This window comes from Mustela lutreola, chromosome 2 (genome assembly GCF_030435805.1).
Source record: "Mustela lutreola isolate mMusLut2 chromosome 2, mMusLut2.pri, whole genome shotgun sequence".
NCBI classification, from domain to species: Eukaryota; Metazoa; Chordata; class Mammalia; order Carnivora; family Mustelidae; genus Mustela; species Mustela lutreola.
The window spans coordinates 17,680,905-17,707,072 of NC_081291.1; the positions used below are offsets into that span (position 1 = coordinate 17,680,905).

The 26,168-nt window shown below is 51.9% G+C and overlaps 2 protein-coding genes across 6 annotated transcripts in view; both read right to left on the minus strand.

Moving 5' to 3' along the window:
* CSPG5 (chondroitin sulfate proteoglycan 5) overlaps positions 1 to 6,088 on the minus strand; it is a 34,526-nt gene extending 28,438 nt beyond the window's left edge. The window contains exons 1-3 of one of the 3 annotated variants that reach the window (XM_059160752.1): positions 5,823 to 6,088; positions 4,049 to 5,162; positions 1,076 to 1,264 (exon numbers count right to left, since the gene is read on the minus strand). In XM_059160752.1, the coding sequence (XP_059016735.1) occupies positions 1,076 to 1,264; positions 4,049 to 5,162; positions 5,823 to 5,922 (1,403 nt within the window). In that variant the 5' untranslated portion in view covers positions 5,923 to 6,088. The remainder of the gene's footprint in view (positions 1 to 1,075; positions 1,265 to 4,048; positions 5,163 to 5,822) is intronic. The other 2 variants (XM_059160751.1, XM_059160753.1) reach the window with 2 other exon arrangements.
* A 5,945-nt stretch (positions 6,089 to 12,033) lies between these two features.
* SMARCC1 (SWI/SNF related, matrix associated, actin dependent regulator of chromatin subfamily c member 1) overlaps positions 12,034 to 26,168 on the minus strand; it is a 169,685-nt gene continuing 155,550 nt past the window's right edge. For 2 of the 3 annotated variants that reach the window (XM_059160755.1, XM_059160754.1), the window contains exons 27-28: positions 16,660 to 16,836; positions 12,034 to 14,428 (exon numbers count right to left, since the gene is read on the minus strand). In XM_059160755.1, the coding sequence (XP_059016738.1) occupies positions 14,322 to 14,428; positions 16,660 to 16,836 (284 nt within the window). In that variant the 3' untranslated portion in view covers positions 12,034 to 14,321. Of the gene's footprint in view, positions 14,429 to 14,694; positions 14,990 to 16,659; positions 16,837 to 26,168 lie in introns of those variants that run through there. The other variant, XM_059160756.1, reaches the window with a different exon arrangement.

The window sequence follows — 26,168 nt, forward strand, 5'->3', positions numbered from 1 at the left end:
GGAGAGGCCCCTGCAGCGTCGGGACGGGTCACTGAAAGGCTCCCGGTGGCCGCCCGCATCTGCACAGTGCAGGAGTTTACCCAGCAAAGGAGCAACAGATGGCCTTTTGTCCTTTTCCCAGGATCCCAGGGAAAATACTTCAGGAGCATTCCCTGGAGGGAGTCTCGGGTCAGCGGGGGAGGGGAGTGAGGGGGCAACAGGTCGAAAGTGGGGGACAGTTCTGCATCAACTGTCTCTCAGGCCTCCAGGAAGCTGAACCGCAACCTCCTCCTTTTGGGACTCCCGTGACACTTCAGAGCATTCCTTACTTTGCTCAGGGACAGAGTGACTCTCTCACAGTGCATAAGGCCACGGCCAAGTGTGCAAGGCCTGGACTTAGAGGGAAACACATGTGGATCTCACATGCACACAGAAGTCACTCGTCTGCTAAGAGAGAAGCCGGAAGGAGACTCTATTCCCATGGGGCCCTGAAAATCCGCCACAGAGGAAGCCTAGCCTAGGCCCCTCCATCCCCAAAACTTTACTTAGGAGAGGTCAAGAGGACTTCCCTAAATCCCTTGCACTTCTGTCTGGACCAGGCACCGACAAGCTGGGCATGGCGATGTGCTGCCCAAGCTCTTCTCTCCAGCGTTCAGTCAGGAGGAGTCGGGCCTGGGAGACGGCAGGTCTGAGGGAGCTGGGGTTACTCCTCGCAGTTCGTGAGCGAGATCCTCACACTGGCCGTGCCTGGCAAAGAGCCATGGAGCAGGTGCAGTCCGCTGTGGGAGGACTGAGCGCAGTTACGTACATGGGGGACCACGGCCAGGAGGGTGCTGGGTGTCTTTTCCTTAAGCGCCCTCTGTCACGGGGCAGAGGACACTGGGAACGGCGCTGGACGGTGTGCCCCAGGGGCTCAGGCCCTGCCACAATGCCAGCATGTTCCGTGCAGGAAGGGATCAACCTGGGGGAGCCTCTGGGATGGAAAACACAACTAGGGAGGCACAGCAGGTGCCAGGAACCCCCGTGGCCAGGTCCCCGGGGTCAGATGGCGGGGGCAGCCACAGGGGCAGGGTGCGGCTGGCGGACTCAGACTCACTTGGTCCTTCGCAGCTTAGTGTTCTCCGTCTTGAGCAGATAGAGCTTCTTGGCAAAGAACACAGTCATCATGAAGAGCAGGAGCAGGACGAGGGCGGCTGAGCCGACGGCCACGCACATCACCTGGAAGTCGGTGATGATGGACTCGCAGCGCATCCCCTTGTGCCAGATGTAGTCCTGCGTGTTGCACCTGGGGGCAGCGACAGAGTGAGACTGAGCGGACGGGCCGGCAGCCACAGCAAGGGCCTGGCCCTTTCGCCCCGCATTCACCTCAGCAGCCCGTTCCCATGAGGGTCTAGAACAACTGGGGTGGAGGTTCTGCGTGACCACCCCCACGCAGTGGGCAGGACAGCACTGGAGTCCAGGACATAAATGAGACAACCAGAGTGCCGAGGGACGGAGTGAACAGGTCGCTCACGTGACTGTTAAGGGACTGTGTGGAAGGGGGGGGTGGGAACCCTGGTTTTCTACCTCGCAGCCTCAAGGAGGACAATTATAGGATTCTCTCAGCGTCCCCTGCCCTTGGCTCTGGGTGAAAAACAAGATTAATAGGACCTCTGGCTCCAAAAGTAGTCAACCCACTCTACCCGGGAAAACCTCTCCTGGTGTTCTGCAGTCCCGTCTAGTTCACGAGGCTCCCCAGATGCTGAAATAGAAGGAAGTGACAGACAAGGACGAACACAAAGATGGATGTGTAGTCTCCTCCTGTCTCTGCAGCCCCCCAAATTCTGCCCCTAAAGCTTCCTGTCCTATTACCATGAGAACGGTCATGAAAGCACAGTGAGAATCAACCCTCTGGGTGGGTTTCAGTCCTTTTGTTGAGTGACTTTCTCTTGCCCTTGGGGACATTCCCAGGCTCCAACTCTTCCAATGACATTGCTGTTTCCATGGGAACCAGGCTGCTTCAAAGAGGAAAGATGTGGAAGGATACAGAGGCAGGCAAAGGAGGGAGGACATGAACCTCAGGGTGAATGACAGACAAGAAAAAGGGGTCCAGAAAAGGGGAAATTATGCCTCGCCTCGGAGAATTGACTACTCCACGCCCGAAATAGTGCGCAGAGACATGACTAACAGGAAAGTCTTTCTTTTCCAACGGACGCTCTGCAGTCCTGGGAGGCTATCTGTCTGAGCGCAGTGAGCAAAGACGATCCCACTAGCCCATGGTTCTAGAAAAGTTCTGCCATCGCTCTGCTCATTTCCCTGCAGTGGGTCAGGGTGACAGAGACAAAGGCGTGCTGCAGTCTGCAACGGAGGGCTCGGCAGTCTCCTGTGAATGGAATGCAAAACAGTTTCTGAGCCAGAGCAGAGCCTGGGCATGCACAGTCTGAGGAGGGATCTTTGGGAGGGAGGACCGAGTGTGCCCCTGGGAGGGAAGGTGAGCTAGGGGAGCTGGTGGGGGGACTTGTGGAAAAGTCCTCTGAAGCGGGACCCACTGGAGGATCCCCGGTCAGCACAGCCAGGCAGCTTACTGAGGACAAGCTTGCTTTCTCACTCGGGAGTCCCTAGAGCTCCAGGAGCTTCTGGGAACTTTGCTAGCTCTCCAGAAGCATCGTGGGCTCTCCATTTCATGCGGTGATGGCAAGACTACTTTGAAGGTGAAAAGCCCAGGCCTCCAGCAGGATGAAAGACAATGATTTCACACAGAGATTTCAGAGCTCCCAGGGTAAATCCCACTAAGCATCACTATCATCCCACTAACCAAAGCTTGAGGAGCAAAATCACAGGGTAGCTTCTGGTAGCCCTTAGCCAACTAGCAAGGTACTATTGCCATAATGTCTTGATGACAGATCCTTCTTTTAGCAATGACTGGACAACTCCAATCACAATTGTGTGGACACATTCTATATGACTGACCTTAATCATTTCATGATTGCTTATAGGAAAGAAGGAACTGGAAGCCAGCTTTAATGCCAAAGGCACAACATTTACACTTTCTATATATTATTTTTCTATCGGAACATCAAGACCTGTAGAATTTGAATTCTTCACATACCTCCAAAAAGACCAAGAAAAAGAAACATCAGGAATGACACTTAGAGAAACACCTAGATTCCAGAAATGTTCCTCCTAGGACCAACAGAAACAAGTCCCTGAGCAATCTGGGGGTCCCACCCCACTTCCAGGGTCTGTAAAGGACGGAGACAAGCAAACTACCCAGATCACTGCTGACTTGGGATTCTTCCAGAATAAGCCAGTGAGCTCCCCAGCAGGTTAATGACCTTGCCACGAGGGTGGGTGTATGATGTATTCCTGATGAGGCATGGGATGCTGGCTGCAGACGACGTCCTTAGAGACACTAAACTCTCTGAGTCTTTAAAACATTCTGCGCTGGAGGACAAAGATCAAGTAGAAAGGGAAAAGCCACTACCCAAAGTCAAGGAACCCCATATCTGCTATGCCAGGAAAGATACTCTGCCTCACTTGACCTACTTAAGTGGCTCCTCTTGGGGTCTGCTCCTCACTGTGACTCTGTACGTCCACCCCCTACAGGTGCCCTGTGGGTAGACACAGTCCACTTCCTACCATACATGTGTCTCAGAGGGCATGCTCAGAGGCCTTCTTTCCTCCAGAGCAGGCTTATAAGCCTACTCTTTGTGCCACTGTAGCCAAAACTCTCCAGTGGGACCCCTTGAGCCAGTAAAGGCTGCTTTCCAAAACCCTCAGAGAAGTCCCTTCATTTTGCCTTTATAGTTTAGTGCTTTGGTATAGGGCACACACTTGGAGGAAATACAAAATCTTACTTCTGGGGAGTCTTTCCTAGTGAGGTCACAGGAAGTACATTTAAGAAGCAACTTCCTGTGGAAGATATCACGTGAACATCTCTTGACCTGGGAATCCCAGGAGCCTCTTGGCTTGGCAACTCACTACCTCTTGGAAGTTGTGCCCATCATGTCCTCCTCTTTGCTGAGTAGGCCTCACATATGCTTTTCAGTTCTTTTATAAGTCCCTGTGCACCTGCCTGCCACACCCTTACCTGCAGAAGGCCCCTATGTTCTCCACCAGGTAGCACTGGCCGCCATTGTGACAGTAACTTGGGAAGAGGTCGCACACTGACCGGCAGGAGCCATTATGCCGCACAAAGCCGCTGCGGCACTCGGTGCCATTCTCACTTGGGGCCAGGTCCCTGCCTGGCTCTCCTGGGCGGGGCCTGAGGGCGATGCTGCTGCCAGGGACCATCCCCAGAGTATGCTGTGGGGGGACGGCATGCCACCGACTGGTGGGCTGGCCAGTCCCGGGCCCCAGACCAGGCTTCTCAGTGGGCACCAGAAGGTCACTTTCATCTTCCAGGTCTCCACCTCCTGCTGCATCCTTGTCATCCTCCTCTTCCTCTTCCTCTTCCTCCAAGTCATCATAGAAGGATGTAGTAGGGTAGAAGTCAGATTCATCAAAGGGGGTGAAGTCATCGTATAAGTCAAGCAGGCTCCAGGAAGGGGTCTCTCCCCCGCTATCGGGGTGGTGCTCTGAGGTTCCTGGCGACCCTGGGAAGCTCTCCAGGTCGGCGCCACGGCCCTCACCATCCAATCCTTCGAAGTAGTCGATGTCAATTATATCTGACGCCGGCTGGGGCTCCAGTGTGCCCTGAACGGGGAATGTGGGCTCTGGCCCAGGTGGGTCATGTGTGCTGCCTCCCAGGTTCAGCCAAACCTCTAAGGGGCTCTCCTTGGGGAGCTCGGAGCCTGGGCTCAGCTTGTCGTCAGGAGTGGGGGAGGGTGGTCCGCTTGCCTCTGTAGCCTCGGGGGTAACAGTGGGCATCGATGACTGTCCCAGGGCCTCCTCAGGAGCCGAGGGCGTGGCTGGAAGGGCCTGGGTGTCGCCGCTGCCCGCCTCTGCGGTCACTCCACCCAGGCCCGGGCTGTCGGCCTCCAGCCAGGCGGTGCCGGTCACTGCCGCGGACGCCTCCAGTGCCTCCTCTGGCCTGGCCCCAGGCCCCACCACAGCCGGCTGGCCGCCAGGTGCAGTCCATGAGGTCTCATCCTCCCCAGCAGCTGGTGGGCCGGCCTTCTCCCGCGTGCTGTTGGCACGCGGCTCCCACTCCAGGACGCTTTTCACCTGCTCCTCAGCCTCGACGGCGCTGCCCGCCTCACGCGCTGTGGGCGGGAGGGAGGGGGCACGACGTCAGGGCCCCGCCCCCCGCTGCCGCTCGCACTCCCGGCCTCCCCGCCCACCCGAAGACGCCAGGACCTGGTTTCCCAAAGCCACGCCCCACCGTCTAGGCCACGCCCCCAAGGGAACACACCCGGCCCGACGTTTCCCGCTCAGGCCCCGCCCCTCAGGCGTCATGCCCCGCCCCCGACAAGGCCCATAGTGTGAACGGGGCAGCCCCCACCTTCGGCCCCAGGCAGAGGTTTGACCCTCAGGACTCCACCCCACCGCCAAACCCCGCCCCGAAGTCGCACCCTCAAGGCCCCGCCCCACTCCAGGCCCCGCCCTAAGGTCGCATCCTCAGGGCCCCCATCACCTCCAGGTCCCGCCTCGAAGTCGCACCCTCACGCCCCGCCCACTCAGTCCCCTCCCCCCAGCCAGCACCTCTGCCCACCCAACCCGGGTCGGGGCCGACCCCCACCCCTCGGCCTCCTTCAAGTACCCCACCTCCTCGCGCGCCCCTTCCCCCGCCCCCGTCGCGAGCAAGGCGCTGCCCCGCCCCCTTGCCATAGCTCGCGAACTCCGCCTGTACCCGAGGCCAGCGGGACCCTGGCCCAGGGTGAGGTGCGAGAGTCCCTGGGGTCCCGGTCGCAGTGGGTACCTACCCGGCGCGGCCCCGGCGGCGAGGACCAGCGTGGCCCCCAGAAGCAGCAGCAGCAGCGGCGGCGGTCCCCGGCCCGGGCCCCCGCCCCCGGCTCGGCCCATGGCGCGGCGCGCCGACCGCTGTCCACGGTCTGCCCGGCTGGCTGCGCCTTCGGCTCGCCGGCCGCCGCGCCTCCCGCCCGCGCTGCGGCCGTCTCAGCCCACGGTGGGCAGCGCGAGAAGCCGCATGCCGCCGCCGCCGTCCGCCGTTGTCCCCGGCGCGCCGCGCCTCCCCGCCTCCCGCGCCGCCGCTGCCGCGCTCAGCGCCGCCCCCACCCCGCCCGCCGCGCCCGCCCCGCCGCACGTAGCTCTGACGCCTGCCCTGCTCCGTCCGCCTGCGGTGGACAGACAGACCCCCGGCTCTGGACGCCGAGACAAACGGACGTGGAGTAGCGCGGGTGGGTGCGGAGCACAGCGCCGCGCGTGGCGTTAGCCGACAGGTGCACGGGCGGGAGAGCTGCGGGGCGGGCCAGCCCTCCCCGTGGAGGGCTGCTACGGGCTCCCCCCCACCTGCGAGGAACCCACTCGCCACGCGGCGAGCACGGAGGCGGGGGCCCAGACACCCGCAACTTCGGGGCGGGGCTCGGGAGGGCCGCAGGGGGCGGAAGCCCGAGCTCGCGGTGTGGAAATGAGCCGAGTCCGGGGAGCACGGAGCCTCTCGGATTTCTGCGCCAATGCCGTGTTCGGGGCGGGGAAGGGTCTCGGGGACGTCTGCGGGTGCCCACGGGGGCGGGGCAGGCGCCGGCAGCGCCAGGCAAGGGGGCGAAGCCGACCGCCCAGGCTCTAATCGGATCAGACCTAATCCGTCCACAGCCAAAGCTCAGACCTCGCACAGCCAGGCCCTGCACAACGCATCCCAGGGGCAGGGGGCAAGACCCTTCTGAGACTACAGCTACTCCCGCCTTTCTTCTCTCCTCGGGGTAGCCCAGGCAGCGCCCTTTAATCCTGGCCCCTTCCTCCCAGGATCCATCACCACCACCCTCCCAACACACATGTGTCCCAGACCAGCAAACTCAAGGTCCTGGGCTGACCCAAGGAGCCAAGATCGCAGCCTAGGGACGCGCGGGCTGCAGGAGCGGTGTCAGACTAGTGTGCGGGCTGACCGAAGCTCGGTGTTCAGCCAGGGACCCCTCATCCCCGGAGACATGCTTGGTGGGGAGTTGTGACCTAGTCCTGGTAGCTTATCCCGCAAAGCAACCGCCCACCTCCCGGTGTGTTATTGACCCAAATGACATTCGGGGTCACCACCTTAGATGTGACAACCGTGGTATTTGTGAGACACTCCCATTTCTGTCGCTAGGGAGCCACATAGGTAACCAAGTTGGAGTATCTACCTCCTCATGTCCTAGTGCGTGTTTCTGGATGGCATTCCCTTGGTTCAAAGTGTGTTCCTTTCACAGACAGTCCTGTGACAGCAGCCTCTTAGGCAGGCTGGTGTTCCCTGCCCTCCAAGTCTGCCTGGAAAACGGGCTCAGAAAGCTTGGTTCCATTACCTGTCCCTTCTGCGAAGCCTTCCCAGCCTCCCGGTGATATCGCCTGTCTACAGCAATTCCCCACTGGACTGTGGAGCACACAGTGCACAGGACCAGGCGCTGGGAGGTTCTGGAAGGGCGGCAGAAGCAAACATGCACCAACCAGACAACTCCCACCAGATACTCCCACCACAGAACGTGGGTCTGGAGCTTCCTGCAAAGGGGCTGACTTCGTGAGGTTCTTTCCATGGCTTCATGCTGCCTCTGGGGACAGTAAATACCGGTTTGGAATACAGTCTTCTCTGAGCAGAGGGCCAGGCTGGGCTTTGCACTTGTTGGCTGGCCACAGAGGCACTAACGCACCCTCCAACCCCATCTCTGCTTCCCTGGTCTGTGGCTTACATCTGTATTTTCTTTTTTGGCCTATGTACAAGTCTGTGTTCCTCTATTTGGGTCTGACTCTTGCGTGGTGGTTGTGAGAGTGGAGACGTGCCTACCTCCTCCTTCCCCCGGCAGGTCTGTCTGGAATAAGGCCTCACCAATGGGGCCTTGACAGCTGGGGCATGAGGACCACTCCCTTGTTTTTCACTAGGAAGTTCTGAACGGGACCCTTCTCCCATTTCTCTGTTAAAACTCCAGCTACTCCACTTTCTCATTTTAATGTATTTTATTGAATATTTAAATATATTCTTTTAAGTTCAATTAAAAAAACAATTTTTAGGTAGGCTCCATGCCCAATGTGGGGTCTGCACTCACCACCCTGAGATCAAGTCACATGCCCCACCCTCTCAACCGGCCAGGCTGGCTTCAATTTAATTTTTGAATTATAACACGCATATTATATAAAATAAAATATGAAATGTCCCCTTCCTCAATGACCCCCTTCCCTAACTTGGGGGCAAATTCTTTTAACCTAAACTTATCCGCTGATTCCCCCTAGACCTCAGAACGGAGCACGGCACACCAGGTTTGGAAACGCCTCGAGATGAATGGGGGAACTCATCAGGCAATGGAATGTGACAGGAAAAGCAGGATACAGCATCAGCTCTGCATGACCTTGGGAGTCAGTAACCCATCTCCTTTATGAGATAGTGGTAGCCACAGTGTCCAGGGACTGCATTACTTTTTCTGGGCACAGGGGTTAGAGTGGACCAAATAAGAGATCTAAGACGTAGGAACTAGAGAGTCGAAGAAAGGGAGATTAACCCCTGTCCAGAGCCCACACCCATGTCCCCACATCCAAGTCTTGTGCATTTGGGCATCAAGGATGCTTTTGTGAGGCAATGGCTTCCACATGCCTCTGAGGATCCTATTGGGTTTGGCAACCTGCCTCCAGCACCAAGGCAGGCACAAGGCCCATTGCCATGGCTACAGCCTGCCTCCTTGGGCACAGAAAGCCTCTAGCTTAACGAGGGGCTGCTGTCCAGGGCAGGAGCTGCTCCAGTTACCATGGTTGGGGCATACTTCAGTCTGAACAGGAAGCTGTGTGGTTCCAGGATTTAAGTCCTTAGTAGTGACTACTAACATTTCTGTGAGTTTTTAGTCTTTCTAGTCTTTAGAGTTTCTAGTCTTTCTCGTAACCATTTTGCACATTTGCAAACTGACACTGAGATCATGCTAATGATGTGGTAAGGCCAGGACTTGAGCCAAGATCTTGATTTCAAACGTTTTCATCCTTGCTTCTTAGTTTCAAGAGGAATCAGGATGCAGAGGTCAGGCCTCACTTGGCAGAATGGAAGCCTAGCCTCCCTCCCCAACCCCCTGCACCTACCTACACCTGGGCATTTAAGTCAATGCTATGATTTCTTACGGGGTACAAGATGGCAATAACCCCAACTCATGTCCCAGGTCAGTCAGCTCTGACCATTTTTGGTGATGGGCTGCTACTGGACCTTCTTGCAGCATTACCGGGAGAGCCAAGAGTCAGGGGCCCGGGTTATGTGCGCTGACAAGCCCCTGCTCTGGATTCTCAGTTGCACAAGTACTCTCCTAGAAAGGCCTGTCGCAACCTGGAGGTGGTCATCTTGTCCAGGCAATGGGTCTGCTGCAAGACTGGAGAAGCCCCTGAATTTCATTCCCCAAAAGCCAAGTCAGCTGGGAGAGAGCTACACAGCTTAAGTCAACACAGCCTCAGACCTGCAGCGGCTAGGCTGGTCTGCAGAAGTCCTGCTGTCTCAGCCAGCGACCTCGCCAGGTGATTCTCAGGAAACCCATAGGTACTACACAGTAGTTCCTGGAACAAGGAATGCCAGTCCATTTGGATGACTATGGGAAATCCTAAATGTCAGGGCCAAACCAGCCATGGAAATCAGCCTGTGCAAAGAAGCTATTACCACCCAGTGGCACTGCTGCTTCCTAACTCCCTCTGGGACCATCTGGCACCTGAGGTGGTAGGTTGCCACAGGAGAGAGTGGGAGGGATTTTCTTTCCAGTCTAAGTTGTCCAAAGGTGTTGGTCACTGTACTGTGTGAAGCCATGGCTATTCTGCACAAGTCTGCAAAGGCTGTACCCTAAGGGTCTGCAGTGGTAAGGTGGCCGTTAGCAGTCACCTGACGGTTCTTTGTGGGCTTGGAAGGGCCTGGAAGGACAGCAAGGACTGGGGACAGAAGGGAGTGAAGTTGGTCCCAGTTCTCCAAGACAGGCCAGGAGCAGGAAGAGGGGATCAGACAAGTCTCTCTTCCCTTAGGGTTTAACGGATTGGAAAGGGCGGCAGCGGTGGGGGGGGGGGGGTGCTTGGAGAGAACTGGCTCTAATTGCTTTGAGAACCTCTGGTTAAGTTGATTCACAGGACTCTCTCCTTTTGGTCACTACTGTTTAGCTCGGTTTTAAATTCAGGGTCAAAGGTGCTTCCTAAGAAGAGAGGAGGCAGGCCTAAAAACAAGCCACCAGGAAATGAAGTCCAGGGGAGCCGTTTACAAGGAGATCCAATACTGACGGTCCTGGGCTTCCATCCCATCCTGCAAGGTGACTTCCTTAGATGGAGACCACCCATTCACAGGGGAGCAAGGAGCTTTCACCTTGTTCCCAATAAGTCCTCCTTCAAGGGATCAACTGGAGTGCAGCTATGCTCCAGGAGCAGCAGAAGAGAAAGCAAGGGCTTTACACTAATGGCCACAGGCAGAGAGGTTTGCAGAAGGAAACCTCAGGGCTGGCACTGTGTATCCAGACAAAGGGTGCTCGGATTATTCAGATGAGGTCTTCCTGGAATGAGGGGGAACCCTCAGGTTACTGCACCCAGCAGGACAGAAATCATATAAGCACACCCAATTCACAGACCATTTACATGATCCCCCAGAAAGCTCCTGATTTCACTATTTTTCTTCATGACTACCTAGCACTATTTAACATAATCCTATTTCTTATTAATTTATGGTCTTGTATCCCCCACCCCCCACCCCAAAAGAATCTAAGTGGCCTGGAGTACAGGAGCCTTGCCTACCTTATTCATAACTATGACTTCACTGCATGCAGGGTCTAATGCCTGGCAAGTAAGAGGCCCTCAAATGTTTCCCAAATTAATGGAACTCATAGGATCAGCTGTCAGGAACCACAGAGATCTTGTTCTACCTCACAACCTTCCTAACTAGTGGTTCCCCAAGGGTGGTCCCTTGCCCAGGTACATCAGGACCCCCTAAAAATCTGTTAAAAACACAGTATTTCAGGGGCGCTAGGGTGGCTCAGTTGGTTAAGCATCCAACTCTTGATTTTGGCTCAGGTTATGATCGCAGGGTGGTGAGATCGAGCCCCGATGGGGTTCCGTGCTGAGCATGGAGTCTACTTAAGATTCTCTCCTTCTTCTTCTGCCCCCACTCTCTAAAGAACAGAACAAAACATGGTGTTTCAGAACTCCAGACCTGCTCCATCACTTTTGAGGGTGGGGCTGAGCAGCCGGTCTCTGAACAATGCTTTGGGTAATCCTGATCTGTACTGAGGTTGCAACACTACTGTCCTTTACCACACTTGGGGGAACCACTCCATAGTAAGGATCCCAGGAACCTGTGAGAGACTGGTGGATTACACATGTCCTGTTACACTTTTTAAAGAGCTCACACTCAAGTTTAGAAACCAGTCTTTGGTTAGTCTGGGTCAGGGCTTACCCTCCTTTGTCACCCTTGGGGAGTACAGAACTCTGGGAGACCCCACTGGTCCTAGCACTCTGTGCTAGAGGGGAGTCTGAACAGATCCGGCAGCAAAGCACAACCTGGCCGGCACAGCTCCCCGGGGAGCTGGGTGCTAACTGCTCGCCGCAGAAGCCCCTGCTTTTGCTTCACTGGGTTCATAAAAGCAGCTAGAAGGCAATGGCCTTTTCCGGTTTTCTGCACAGGGTTTGCACCTGTGGATGCTCAAAGGCTGTCCTCAAAAGTACATCAAGGTGCACGAAACCAACTGCCCTCAAGGTCTGCCTCCAGCTGGGGGCTCTCTAAACGGCATCCCGACAAACATGCTCTAGCCTTCCCATCAAAACTATTCATTCCCTTGGAGGTGCCAGGCTTTTGGCCACAGACCTTTCCTCACTTTGACCACGGAAGCAGTGGGCGAGGCACATTTAACTGTATGCTCCTTAAGCATCATCAAGGTGCTCGGTCAGGAAGTCCCGCATCCCTGAACTCACTGCGGATCAGACCAGGTGGGGCTGAATCTTTAGACTCTTCATAGGACACATGAAGAGACTGGTGTGTGAATGCAGAGAATGGGACTAGAATCCAGAAATGTTCTATTTATTCACTAAAAAAAGAGGGAGATGAGGTCTTCTTGATCAATTTCCTCCAATCTCCCCAAACTCCCTCCCTTCATTTTTCCAAAATAACACACTGAGAAACACGTTTGTACAAAAACCACGTATTATTCCCCCCCTCACAAAATTGGGTAGCTGTATTACAGGAACGAAACCAGATCAAAGACATGAAAAGAAAAGTCACCACTTATAGTGAAATATAACAGTGTTAAGAATTCAGGTATTTTGTAGAATTGTTACCGGCATAGTAAAAGTATTTCCACCTGGATCTTGTAAATTTGAAAGCGATCACATTAAAGACCTGAGGTTAACAAGGGACCACAGTATGAACCAGAATTCCATTTTCCTTCTAAGACCCCAGTGGAAAAAGTAAGTATTTGGAATGAGTTTCCTTTGGGAAAGACTGGCGGGAATTAGGGAACACCCTGGCCATTGTCAAAAGGCACTGGGATCTTTCTGGAGACAAATGCATTGGAACTTAACTCCAGCAGGAACAAGCTCATTTCCACTCCAAGAGTCCAGAACACACACACAAAAGGAACAAGGTCTCCTTGGTTCCAGTACTCGGATGGTGACCAGGGCCACCTGGTTAGAGGCAACACCTGAGGGTTTGAAAGGCAAATCTTAATTGTGGTTTTATTTTTTTGCTTTCTGATACTAAGGAAGAAAGTTCTGAGGTGTTTTATAAACACCTCCCTACACCCTCTCATATGTAAAGCTTTACAGAATATATAGAAAAAGATATCCAAAAGGTGTGCCACTTAGCATTCTAAACAATGAAACTGCCACTTGAGAATGTGACATGAAGAGGCCAGGCGCTTTGGAAATCAAGATCCACCAAACATACCCTGCCCCCATCCACGGAAGGATAGAGGGGAGGGAAGAAGGACAAGAAGAGAAAACCAAGAACTCTCAAGTAATTCATCAGCAGGGGTCAAAATGGGCTCGAGTTAAGGCATTTTTGTGGCTCTGCCTCTGGAATGGCATTCTGATCGTTCAGTCCGAGAACCCCAACCCTCAAAGCATGATGCTCTGATGGCCAACTGCATGCCTTGGGACCCCCAGCTTCTCTCTGACAACCCTGCGACAGATGGAATGCGAGATTTCACCAAGGGAAGCGAGAAGGGACAAGAGCCCTTGATCTTGCCCCACTTCTCCAATCCAGCCCCAAACCTGAAGTACCGCTTCACTGAGCCCCACTCACCCCGGACTGCAAGAGGTAGTTTGGGGACTCGAACCCCCGGCCATCCTAACCAAGTTCCATGAGCTAAAATGTTTAGCACTATCTACTTACTTTTTTTTTCTTTTCTTTTTGAAGGTGGTTTTTTTTGTTTTTTTTTTTGCTTTTTTTTAAAGAGGGGAAAAAAAAAAGAATGAGTACAAAGCAGTGACTAGTGGACTAGACTCAGTGGACAGTCATCGCCCTAGACTCAAACGCTCCCTGGCTCGTCTAGGAAATGAAGGAACGCCTCCCCAAATCCCACCCCTAATCCAACAAATCATCTGCATAGAAAGCCAGAACCGGTGGGCCCAGGGAAGGAGCGTGGGTCTGTTGTACTGCTGGGCGCTCCCCTATCAGGTACTAAAGGGGCCACGCAGCAGGGAGGTCCTTTCGGTCCAGGAGTAAAATCAGTGGGGTCCCGCCCTGTCCCCATCTCTTTGAATTTTGGTGCATCTATGTGAGGCAAAAGTCTCAGGAAACTTCACCATCAGCACCAATCTTAGCTCAGATTAGCAGAAATAAGGTCACTTATAATGCCTTTAGGTTCGTCCCCTCTGGCTATTCCCTCTGCCCATCACCATTTTTTTTTGGTTCCTATGAACTTAGGATGCTCTCATTTAAAGCAATGACAAAAGGAAAAAAAATAATAAAACATAATGATTATAAAGCATTAGCCACGTAAGCATCAAAACCAAACACTGCAGGAGAGCACTGAAACAACAGACAAACTTCTCATGTTGACAGGACCTGCAGAGAAAGGGTCAGTACACCCCACAGCAGGACAGGGGGACGCAGGCTACCGTGAGGATGACCAGGACACACTGGCCCCACAGGCTTCCCCTCGCGGACCTGACAAAGGAGGTGTCCGAGCATGGAGAGGGCCGGCAAGGGGGACAGGGAAATATGGGATGAGTGCTTGGGGTTGCAAGAAGAAAAATCCTAAAAGAAACCCAAGGAAGCCGAGGAACACAAGTCTCGTCATCCCCCCTGCAGCTGCTGGCGCCGGGCATGGACGCTGCCTGCCTCTTCCAGGCTAGGGGGCGGCGGAGGCTGGCGGGCCTGGAGCAGGAGGCGGAGGGACTCCGTCAGCGGGCGGTGGTGGCGGTGGTGGTGGTGGCGGCTGCGGCGGCGGTGGGGCATCTGCAAACACAGCCAAGAGGGACTCGTCATTGCTGGAAACACAAGGGCTGGGGAAAGAGCCCCTTCCAAGAAAAATGACATAGGAAGTGATTTTTGTTATGCAGGCAATCAACGTGGCCTTCGAGGTGCTGGTGCCACCGCAGGCCGGGCAGGTCAGGTCCCCCCTGAACACCCAAGTCTCGGCTAGCGTGCTGAGGTGTCTGCATCTGTCCCAACCTCCTCCGCAGCCCACCCCTTCCAAGAATCACTCCAGACCTTTGCAGAACTTAATTTTAGTTTGATTTTATTGCATTTTAATGGTTCTCTCTGCTAATTTTAACTTCTTCAGTTAAATGATAAAGCTCCTTCCTGGGCAAGTTCTGTGTCTTCTTTTCTTTCTCTCTCAGTGCCTGGCCTAGGTGGGCACAAAACAGATTATCAATAACTTCTTGCTGATTAAGTGTCTCCACCAGGACCAGAGAGCTTCACTCGAGGCAGCTGCTGACAAGCTGGACAGTCCTGGGAGGCCCCACAGCTCCTGAACTGCAGTCCTTGGGTTTTTGGCCAAAACTAGGTCAGGTCCTGAAGGGAACAATTAGTATGAGTGTCTGGGGCTCTTTCCTATTTCGACTTTAGCTGCTTAGCGTACAAAGGAACCCTAGAGATTATTTAATCCAGGGTTTTTTAAACCTCTTGATTTGGTCAGAAATGAAAACATATGAAACAAATAATTCAAGTACAGCCTTGCTTACCAGTCAGTTCACCCAACCTTCCCCCCGCCGCACCCCCGTTCCAGGAGATTTCCACCAAACTGCTAAAGCTCTTCAAAGCATTTTGAAGGCCACTGATCTTTCAGTGGAGGAAACTAAGACCTGAAGAGGGGAACCACCTTACCCAATGAGGCCTGCCTGGGATCCTAGAGCCAAGTCATCTGTGGTGGGAAGTGGGAGGAGCACCTGAAACCCTCCACATTCTCAAGATGATCCCTTGAGGGCCCTTCAGGATGAAATCCTGGCCAGTGTAAAGACCAAGGATATCGTATCTGTAACTAAATGGCAAACTGGTCAGCTGTCTTGGCAGACCGGCCCTGTAAGGCAGCGAGGTGCAGTGTTTTCTTGCCAAGGAAAAGTATCCGCTACAATGCAATCGGTGACCAAGGACCCAAGGGAGAAGGTTTTCTACTGTCATGATCTTCACATGCGGCCACACTGCTGTCTTCCTTCCATGCACCTACTCTGTCCTAGCCCCTAGGGGTCCAGAAACATGCCTCTGTGTAGCCTGCCTCCTGGCTCTGGGCAGTCTTCCTGAGCACTACAGTACACTCAAAGCACTTCAGAGTCTCGGGTAACCTGCAAATCTTATAGACTACTCTCTACTCACTCATTTCTTGTTTTCCCAACTAAGGCTCCTGGAGACCAGGAATTCTTGAGTCCTAGCTCTTTGTACTGTGAATAGGAGCTAATTCCTTGGCACATACATGAACTGGTAAATGAATCAGGATCACAGATGTGGCTGGGGCACCTGGCCACCACTGGCTGTCTTTTGGGATCACTCTGAGATCGACAGGAGTAAAGGACAGGGCAGAGCTTCTGAAGCAACCCTCTGGAGGCCAGGATTGGGGGAGACCAGGGTCTACTGGAGAAAAGCCCCGGCTTCATACACATGCCAGACACTGCCCAGCAGGACCTGTGCCTTCTCCACAGAGCCCGCTAGGACCTCCTAGTCCTTCTCAACACAGCCCCTCAACACTCCTTCTTGAGTCTAAGCCGCTACTAGCAATATCCCAGAGGAGCACAAAAGACTTGTGATTTCTGCCTTAAACTAGTTCTTATTTTTCTTTACACCCTCTACATTTGAACCCCATATCCATAAAAGGCTTCTATAGGAAAACCACCAGCAATTCAATATGTCTAATAAGATTCGAACTAGAGAAGCTTAAAGATGAGTAGGTGAGGAATGTCTTTCCGGCCTTCCCACAGACCTCAGGGTCAAGAGTACAGGCCACAAAGGCTGTGGCACACAAGGCCAAATGACTGTAAGCATCTGCACTCATCACCTGTTTACCGGCTCATCAGGGGTGCTGAAGAGCACAGGCCACACATCGATCTTCTGGAACCCACTGTCACAGGCTGCACTGTCCATGGACCTGCTAAACTATAGATAATCTAGAGAATAAAGCCTTTGTCCCTTGCCTCCAGCCCACCCAGAGAGACCCCACTATGGTGATGAAGTAGTAGTACCACGCTACTTACACATGCCATTAGGTGCCGTGAGGGGTACCCGGGGTCCTAAGATGTTTCCTGGCATTGGAGGCATACCAGGAGGTGCTGGGCCACTCCCAGGGGGGTGGATGTTGGCTGCAACGGTGGGGATCATACGGCCTGGCATGGGCTGCCCAGGGATCATGGATCCTGGACCTGGTATCTGACCTGTGGAAGGAGATTTAAAGTATGAAGGTAAGTGTACTGGGGAGAAAGGGATCAAATCAATGCACAGGACTGCTAAATACAAAAACCTAACCCTCCAAAGCTCTGAAATACCAACAGAGCAATAATCTATAATAATCTCTATGTCTAGATTTCCGTTTTTTTGGGAGGAGGAAGGATAATGGGGCAGTCTATGGAGCTCATGGCCACTCTAAATCCTGGTACAGGCAGGTAGCCATGAGAAGCAATTACAGGAAAAGCACCCTACAAGAAAACATTCGTTTTTGTTAGTGGGTGGACAGTGGCTTATCCTACATCTTCCTGACAACACAAAACACCAAGCACAGGCCACAGGGGATGGAGAAGACTTTTACTGCACGTCAGCGCGCAGTCTAGTCAAGACTAAGCTTCCCACAGGGGCTTCGTGGGAGGGTATGTGTGAAAGGATATTGGTCACAACTGTGAAATCAACATTATAAAGGGATTGTGATTGGAAGTTCCAAGTCCTGTTCATGAAAACGCCTCTCCTTCTAGCCCCCACCATGAAGCACTGTGATCGGGGGTGGGGGGTGGGGGGTGCACAGCAAGAAAAACAGACAACCCCTTCACCTCTTCCTATTGGTTTGAAATCGATGAGAGGAGACGCCAGACACAGGAAAAGTAAAACACCTCCTGTCTGCAGTTTCATGCTGAGCCTTCAGGACGTTTAGCGAACTTTTTCTGTAGACCCAGACAGTAAATATTTGGACCTTGCAGACCATATGGTCTCTGTCACAGCTATTCAACTTTTATCACTATAGCATGAAGGCAGTCACAGGTGACATTCATGTGTCACAGATAACAAATTTCTGAGACTGTGTCCCAATAAATCTTTATTTATGGACTCTGAAATGTGAATTTTGTATAATTCTCAGGAGATATAAACACTCTCCTTTTGAGTTTCCCCCAACCATTTAAACCGTAAAAACCATTCTTGGCCTGCAGTCCATACAAGAACAGAAGTGGGCCAGAGCTGGCCCACAGGTTGTAGTTCGCCAACCCTGCTTTAAACTCAGTGGTTTGGCTGCTGGGCTTGGTTTTAAAGAGCTACAAACAAAGGAGAATAGTTCAATGGGCACAGACCAAGGTGGAAGTGCATGCTTCTCTCTCTCACGGCACATGATACTCTCTATGGAATAAGGAAAGAGAATCTATGGTGCTTTGTTTTGTTTTGAAATCTAGGGACTTCAGCATGTCTGTAAGGTCAGTTGTATGAAACTAAATACAGGTTTCTAGGCAGTTCCAAGACAGGTGGAAGTAAGAATGCTTAAGGTCCCAGCTTGTATATTTGGGAGATGGGACTGATAGCTCCCGATCAGTTACAATGTAGACAGCAGTCCTGGAGATAACCTGCCGGGAGTTCTTGGTTACGGTCTAGAAAAAGGCCTGTCTTAAGAAAAAGACACACAGTTTCAAGCCTCACACCATCTATTTCTAGTGTCTGTTCCCTGACCCAGGGACAGGAGGAGACCCTCACTACTGGGGTGTCAGTAAAGAGCACTCCAGAGGTTCAAGAGTCAGGGGAAGAGGTGGTCTACTATCTTTGAAAAAATAATCTTTAGAAAGCAAAATACATCCGTATGTCTCAGAACAAAAAGGACAGCAAGTTGGGGGCTCTCAGGCCCAGCTTTCTGTGCTCTATAATGCGATCATGCAAGAGCCCACCAGGAGTCCCCCAGGTCCATCCACTGGAGGACAGCTTCATCAAACTGCTTCAGAGAGGGCAAGGGCAGGCCCTGCACTCACCGCGGGGCCAACATGGCCACCCATTCTTACACCAACTGACCATCAAAGTCAAAGCTGCTGGGTGCATGGGCCACGACGCTAGGCCACATGCAGGCAGAGATGGAAAGCCTATCAATCTAGGGAGGGGCATGGAAATTAAAGGAACTACTATCAAATATATTGCATGGCATACATTCCACAGATGAGCAGCGTGGAAGGCACATTCGGGGAAAACCACGAAAGGAGCAGGCCAAAAACCTGAAACCATCCAGCCAACTGGACATACCTGTGAATGATTCGGCTTTTGGATGACTTGCAAAGGAGTGAAGGAGGGGATTAGAGACAGGACAACAGCAGACTATCCTAAGCACAAGGCCCAGCTGGAGTTATGCCATCAACAAACAATACAAGTGTCACCCCCGCTGTTCCCGAGAGCAACCACTCACCGGTAGCACCTTCACACTTGCCACTCCCTGAGGTAAGTGCATCACCTTATTAGCTGCTGCTGGCACTGCCTGAGGAACAACTGGCTCAAAAAGGTGTTTAAAAAAAAAAAAAAAAAAAAAAGTGCTCAAGTAAGAGCCACGTGACCCACGGTCTGTCTGACAGGACTCACAGCAAAGGGGCTGTGGGGATGAGCCCTACACACAGAATGGGGCGACGACTTGGTGACAGGTTTTGAAGGGAGTGTAAGGCTGACGGCCTGTGAGACAGAGAGCTTTGAGAACAGAGGAGCTCCAGCGGAGGAGCTGGAGTCTAGAGGAGAGCAAGAGAGCTTTCCAAGAGAAGCGGGGACTGCGGGAGGGCAGGCTGAGTAGACAATGGTAGGAGCTGAGGGGTGAGAGGCAGCACCCACAGGCGGCCTGGGAAGGGGTGAGAGAGCAAGGCAGAAGGCAAGCGTGCAGCGGGAAGGACAGAGAATTCAACGGGCGAAGTGCAGCGGGGATGAAGTAGGGAGGACGGGCAAGGGCTCCGGCTCTGGCAGCGGGAGACACGGGCCAGGCCACCTGCAGTGAGAGGAGCGCGCGGAGGCGGAGGTGGGCTGCCCGGGAGATACGCAAATCCCAGAGGCTCACGTGGGCAGCGGCCCATGGAGCCAGTCGCCTGCCACTGCTCAAGAGGCTCCCGAGTCCCTAAGTCTCTAAGAGTGATTCTCTAAAGGTATTCTGGTGGTGTAATAGGGAAGAGAGCAGATACTTTCGTTGCTGGAAACACGAGGCCCACTTTTAAGCCTGGAGCTCTCATTTCCCAACCTGGAGATGAAAGAACTTTTCATGGACTCGTGGCCAATGGAAACCATGCGCTAGACCAGCCAATACAACCTGTGTATCAGTGGGTACCAGCCACCTCCTTCTTCCAAGTTCAGTCTGGACAAGAGGCCTTGAGCAAGTGAGGAAAAATATGTTGCCAGCCCTTCTCTCTCCAGAAAACTGAAGAGAGTAAGGCACGCCTTTACCAAAAAAGGCCAGAATGACTACTGGTAGATGAAGAAGGAAGGGCACAGCAGATGAGCGCTCACAGAAGTGCTACGGCACACAGCTGTGCAGTCCCACCGCTGCTCGCTTCAGCAGTCAGAGGTCTACGCTTGGATGTGAAGAGCAATTGGGGGCTGCCCCAACTCCTGGCTCACCAGTGGGGATCCCTGTCAGCAGCCACTCAGTACCATCTTCAACAGGGCAGGTATGGGGGAACTCATCAGACTGGAAAACTAAACAGCGTGATCTTACTTCCATGTCACCCCAACCAAGATCAAGTGTTCTTGGGCAAGTCACTGAGGGTGCCCAGAGCCTGGGTTTCTTGAGATTATACAGAGTGAAACTAGGGATCTGCCCCAATCTCACCCTATGGCTTTGTTTATTTGTTTCAGTGCCTTATTATGTCACTGGCTCCTCCAACATGCTGTGAGAGCAATATTTTCATTGTACAGAGAGAAAACAGAAGCTCAGAAAAGTTAAGGGCCTTCTGACAGTCACAGAATTTGTAAGAGGTATCAGATCCAAGTCTTCTAACTCTAAATCCAGTTCTCTTTCCACCACACTATTTGATGCCCAAATGAAACAGTTCCTGCGAAAGGATTTAATATAATAGCCAGCATTTAAAGAAAAAAAAAAAGAAAAATTGGGGCACTGGGTGGTGCAGTCCGTTAAGCGTCCAACTGTCATTTTCGGCTTAGGTGGTGTCTCAGGGTCATGAGACCAAGCCCTGCGCCCGGCTCCACACTTGCGTGGAGTCTGCTTAAGATGTTCTCTCCCTCTTCCTCTGTCCCTCCTGCTGCTTGTGCTGTCAAATAAATAAATACACCCCAAAAAACACACCCCCTAAGGTGTATACTTTAGTTCTAGCCACCATGTTTTCTTCTTTCCTGTATCAGTTTTAAGACTGCCCTGCTTCCTGCAGCAATTTTTTTTTAAAAGATTTCATTTATTTGACAGAGATCACAAGTAGGCAGAGAGGCAGGCAGAGAGAGGGAGAGGAGGAAGCAGGCTCCCTGCTGAGCACAGAGCCTGATGCGGGGCTCGATCCCAGGACCCTGGGATCACGACCTGAGCTGAAGGCAGAGGCTTTAACCCATTGAGCCACCCAGGCACCCCTCCTGCAGTAATTTTTAAAAAAAATATTTGTTAGAGAGAGAGAGAGAATGTGCACGAGTAGGGAGGGAGGGGCAGTGGGAGAGAATCTTCAAGCAGAGCGCCCACAATGAGTGTGGTGCCCCATGCGATGCTTGATCCCATGACCTGAGACAAAGCCAGGAGCTAGACACAACCAACTGAGCCACCCAGGTGCCGCTGCAGTGAGCAATTTTTTAATTTACCAAACATATGGTAGCCTGCAGTGGGCTGGATGGTGACCCCCACCCAACAGATATGTGGTACATTTTCTAATACTTGGAACCCAGTAAACGCAACCATACTGGGAAAAAGGGTCTTTGTGGATGTGATTAAGGATCTTGAGATGAGGAGATCATCCTGGATTATCTTGGTGGGATCTAAATCCAATGACAAGTGTCCTTCTAAGAGACACATGGCTGCTGCCAGCCACCAGAAGCTGTAAGAGACAAGGAATAGACTGTCCCCTAGAACTCCGGAAGATAAGCAGGTCTGGCTAGACAATGAACTTTTAGCTCGCAGACTGAGGGAGCCCAACTGGTGTTTCAAGTCACAGAATCTATAAAAGGAGAAGACGTAAAGGTGGAGTAACTCGTCAATGTCCTCAAGTGTAAACAGGGAGCCTGGAAGGGACGTGGGTCCTGTGGCTCCAGAGATGGTGCTTGCGATCACAGTGCCCCCTGCAGGTAAGAGTCTGGAGGAGGGGTCCACAGACTTGGGCGATGCAAGCCGGGCTGCCACTAAACTGACAGGTCACTTCTTTGACCCACACACAGCTCCAGAGAGGAAACAAGTCTCCAACCAGCAGCTCAGTGTGGGGGTTCCAGCAGGGAAATGAGCTATTCACGAAATAATCTGGCAAAGAGGAGAATCAGTTGCAGATTGACCCAGACCTGTGAAGTGACGCCTATGCAACAGGCACTGGGCTGAGGCTGATGGCTCTTGCTGGCAGGGCTCAGTGGTGCCATTTCCAAAGCTACCTGCTTGGCCTGTTTACCTGTTTCCCTCTATTTTTATGGCAACAAGCTGTGGAAGGGCAGCCTCAGGGTTTTCCAAGGCCATAAGACCAACAGTTGCAAGGAACTTCTTTTCCTCACTATAAATCCTGAAGTATTCTGAAAACAGGTTTCCCACCTTCCTATAGTAGCAGGGCAATAAAGCCACTGGAGCACAGGTGTGAGGGAGAGGACAGTGGCTCCTTTGGAGAGGTGGCAGCAAAAAGGAAGAGCTAGAGAAAGAAACAGATTACTTCTGCTTATCGGACTTTGCACAAACACTTCTCAGGACAGCAAGGAGCACTAAGAGAGGGCGATGTCCCTGTGCCATCCGGAGCTTAGTGCTGTCACATGCTGTACGACTCACAGTGCTGGGTATCAGCACAGTGGATTTAGGGAACAGAGAGCAGGGAGACCAGGATATCATCCTAAGCCAGGGCCTGCCATTTGCCAGGCAATGACAGTGACTTTATTGAATCCTCTAGGTTACTGGCTAGATTGCGAGACAGAAAGAACCCAGTTTCAAGATAAGGAACAAAGTCTCAGAGGGACTGTGTAATTTGGCTTGTGAGTTCCCTAGAAGCAGAGACAGAGCTGAGGTTCAAACCCAGATCTTTTTGCCCTCGAGGCTCATTCTCTCCTCCTTAACACCTACACCACCGTGTCTTGAAGGAGCAGCTCTTTCCTTGGAAAAGCTGATTTCTAAGGATCAAATCTGAAATGAAGCAGAATTTAAAAGAGGACTGAAGAGAAGACAGAATCAATTTCTTGTAATGCAAACTCTGGTCTTTTAAAATTTACGTATTCCTGTATTTTCTTCTGGTGTCCGACAAAGGTCTCCCCGCTTTTTTACAAGGATGACAATGTCTGAAGGCATTGCCATGACCTCTTACTATATATGAAGAAAGCCACGGGAGAAGGCCTTACCACACAAAATGAAGAGTGTGTTTGTATGTTCTGTCATTAAAAAAAAAAAAAAAATCAGGTATTTCCCTTCCTGGTAGAAAGGGAGCTGAAAGGGAGAAAGAGATGAGACACGGCTTCAAAACAGTAGCATGAAAGCAAAAACTGGTGGGAGTTTGACCTACATACAAGCTTAAAAAAAAACACAAAACACAAAACACAAAACACAGCAGGCATCTGAAGCCTGAAAAATGGAAAGGTTTGCTAAAATTAGGTTTAGCCTAGTGGAAAAATCCCTCACACTCTCTCAGGTTTATTAGATCTTTTACTAAAGCATGATGCCCATCATGCCCAGTGCAATATTATTTAAGGATTTCTATTCTTTGGGATGGAAGAGGCAGGTGGGGAAAGAACATGAAACTAGGAAAGGGAACTTGTGAATTTCCAATCTTGGGCACATTTCATCACTCCCTTTTCTAACCGTCCACAGCACATCCCCTGGCTGAGTGCCCTGGAGAACGGAAATAACACAATCAGGGCCAAGTGAGGGGAAGCCCAGGCTCCTCCGGGAGTGCTCCTCCTGCAGTAGCTTCCGGGGGCGCCCAAGACAGACGTTCTTTGTTGAAGACTGGGCCCTCACTGTTCTCTTTGTGAGGGTAACCTGCTAAGCCGGAAAGTGGCTCAGCAGCCTTGTTATCACATGATGCGAGCAGGACCAAAGGCACCGAAGATAGTAAAAACTTGGCTTTTCCCTTTTCAGTGTGGGGAGTCCAGGGAGTGGGCTGGGCAGAGATGACTGGATGGAATTCTTTCCTGAGCACGGTTTCTCACGGGTAGAAATGTCGAAGTGGGTCTAACTTGGGGGCTTAAAAGCCAAGTGACTAACGCCTTGGTTGAAATTTCCTTCAACAACCAACATGTCACTAATTTTAGTTTTGTCATTAAAACATCATCTCTACCATGTCTGAGTTCTCATCCATTTAGATCCATTCCTACCTCGGCTTTTTTAGGCACTTCCAGAGATCATTCTACTATTAACCACAAGGAAACCATAAAGGTACCTAACCAACATGTCCTTTTTCTTCCGCTTTTCACGCAGAGGCTTCCCCAAGGCAGGTGGCTCATTCCAGATCCACAAAAACTCCAAAGCGCCTCAGTGACTCTAAATGTCCAGCGGAGGGCAGAGCTTACGTGCACATTTCCTTTTGATTCAACTCACTGACGGGTTGTGTTCCTGTAAGAACAGGCTGAGGCCCTTGGGAGTGCTGACATTAAAGACCTCCAGCCATCAGAGGGGTCCTCTTGGCTCAAGGCAAGCCGCACAGTCAAGAGCACCTCAGGAAGCCGCAGCTGCGACCCAGGCCCCTCTCCTTGGTTCCCCACGTGCTGTCACGGGTACCACAGGCCAGGGCACGCTCAAAGGATGCTACGTGTGTGCTCCAGAAGCGGCTGCTACCATGGCCGTTCACCTGCGCCATCCTCAATGGCAGTTGTGTAGGCAGAACGCATAAGGATTGACTCTAGAAATCACTTCATAAAATCACAGTTTTCCAGTTGAAATGTAAAGACGAAATGAAGTGGCACGTACTTTATCAAGATGAGCAAAACCTAAGGGCGGTCCAAAGATGCCTGTGGCCACCTCCAGGTCTCCATTTGCTCTCTATACACCAGAAACATACTAGAGATACATCCTTTGCCTTTTTGTTTGGTAGGGAACGGACCAATCTGGGACAGTCAGAGACAGGAACGAAATGAAACCTACACAAAGGCGGACTTCCCAGGTTCAGAGCAGGACCAAACAATAAGCACTGAGGAGGAGTGAGAACAGCATAAAGACAGTATTCCCTACACAAAATTCTAAGTATGTGAATGAATTACGGAGTGGTAGAGGAGGGGTGTTGGTTTATACCAGCCGCTCTGGGGCCCAGGCTCATGTGTTTGACAGCCCGGCAGATTTGTGACATTGAGCCACTATTGTAATGGGCTCTACCGCTAACTGATGGACAGTTTTGTGGAGGAAAGCTTATGGAGGATTTATCTACATAATTATACAAACCCTAAGTAAGAGAGCTGGACAAATTAACCATCCAGTGATAAATCAGTCTTGACCTCACCACTTCCCCAGCCTTGCTGGCTTTTCAGAGGCTGCTTTCCCTTTCCTTCACACACCATAAATTCTGGCCAAATACCAAAAGCTAGCCAACTGATCTGGATAATTATCCTCAGCTCCCAACATAAAGGCTGTGGCCTGCAAACCTTTCTAGGACTTAGGAAACAACAGTTGGAAGGACCAAACTCAAAATTCTTAACTGACACACTAAACAAGGGACTGAGGATGAACTTCACCCAAAACACCACCGACTTCCTTACTGGCCCAGCTTTAGAAGGCCCCTTTAGCTGGTAACAAAATAAGGCGCCCTTGGCTCATCTGTCACCAGCTTTTTCGGAAGTGGTGATACTAAAGCAACTTTTAATGTGGGTTCAATTTACTGTTGTTCTTAATTTTACTAACACACTTGATTTAACTTTACATTTGAACTCCAAAGCACCCTCATAAAAGGGGCAATTAAGAAAAATGATTACCTTGAGCTGCTAGAACTCTCACACAGCCAGCATGTAAATCCATGTGACCATTCTGGAACAATCTTGGCAGCATCTACTAATGTGAACATATGCACAGTCTATGACCCATTCTAGGAACGTTGGGGCACACACAACAGAAGCGTATACTTATTCTGCTATTGATGGGAATGCAAGCTGGTGCAGCCACTCTGGAAAACAGCATGGAGGTTCCTCAAAAAGTTGAAAACAGGCTACCCTACGACCCAGCAATTGCACTACTAGGGATTTACCCCAAAGATACAAATGTAGTGATCTGAAGGGGTACCTACACCCCAATGTTTATAGCAGCAATGCTCACAACAGTCCAACTGTGGGAAGAGCCCAGAAGTCCATTGACAGATGAACGGATAAAGAAGATGTGGTATATATATATATACAATGCAATACTACTCAGCCATCGAAAAAAAGAGAAATCTTGCCATTTGCAAAGACATAGATGGAACTA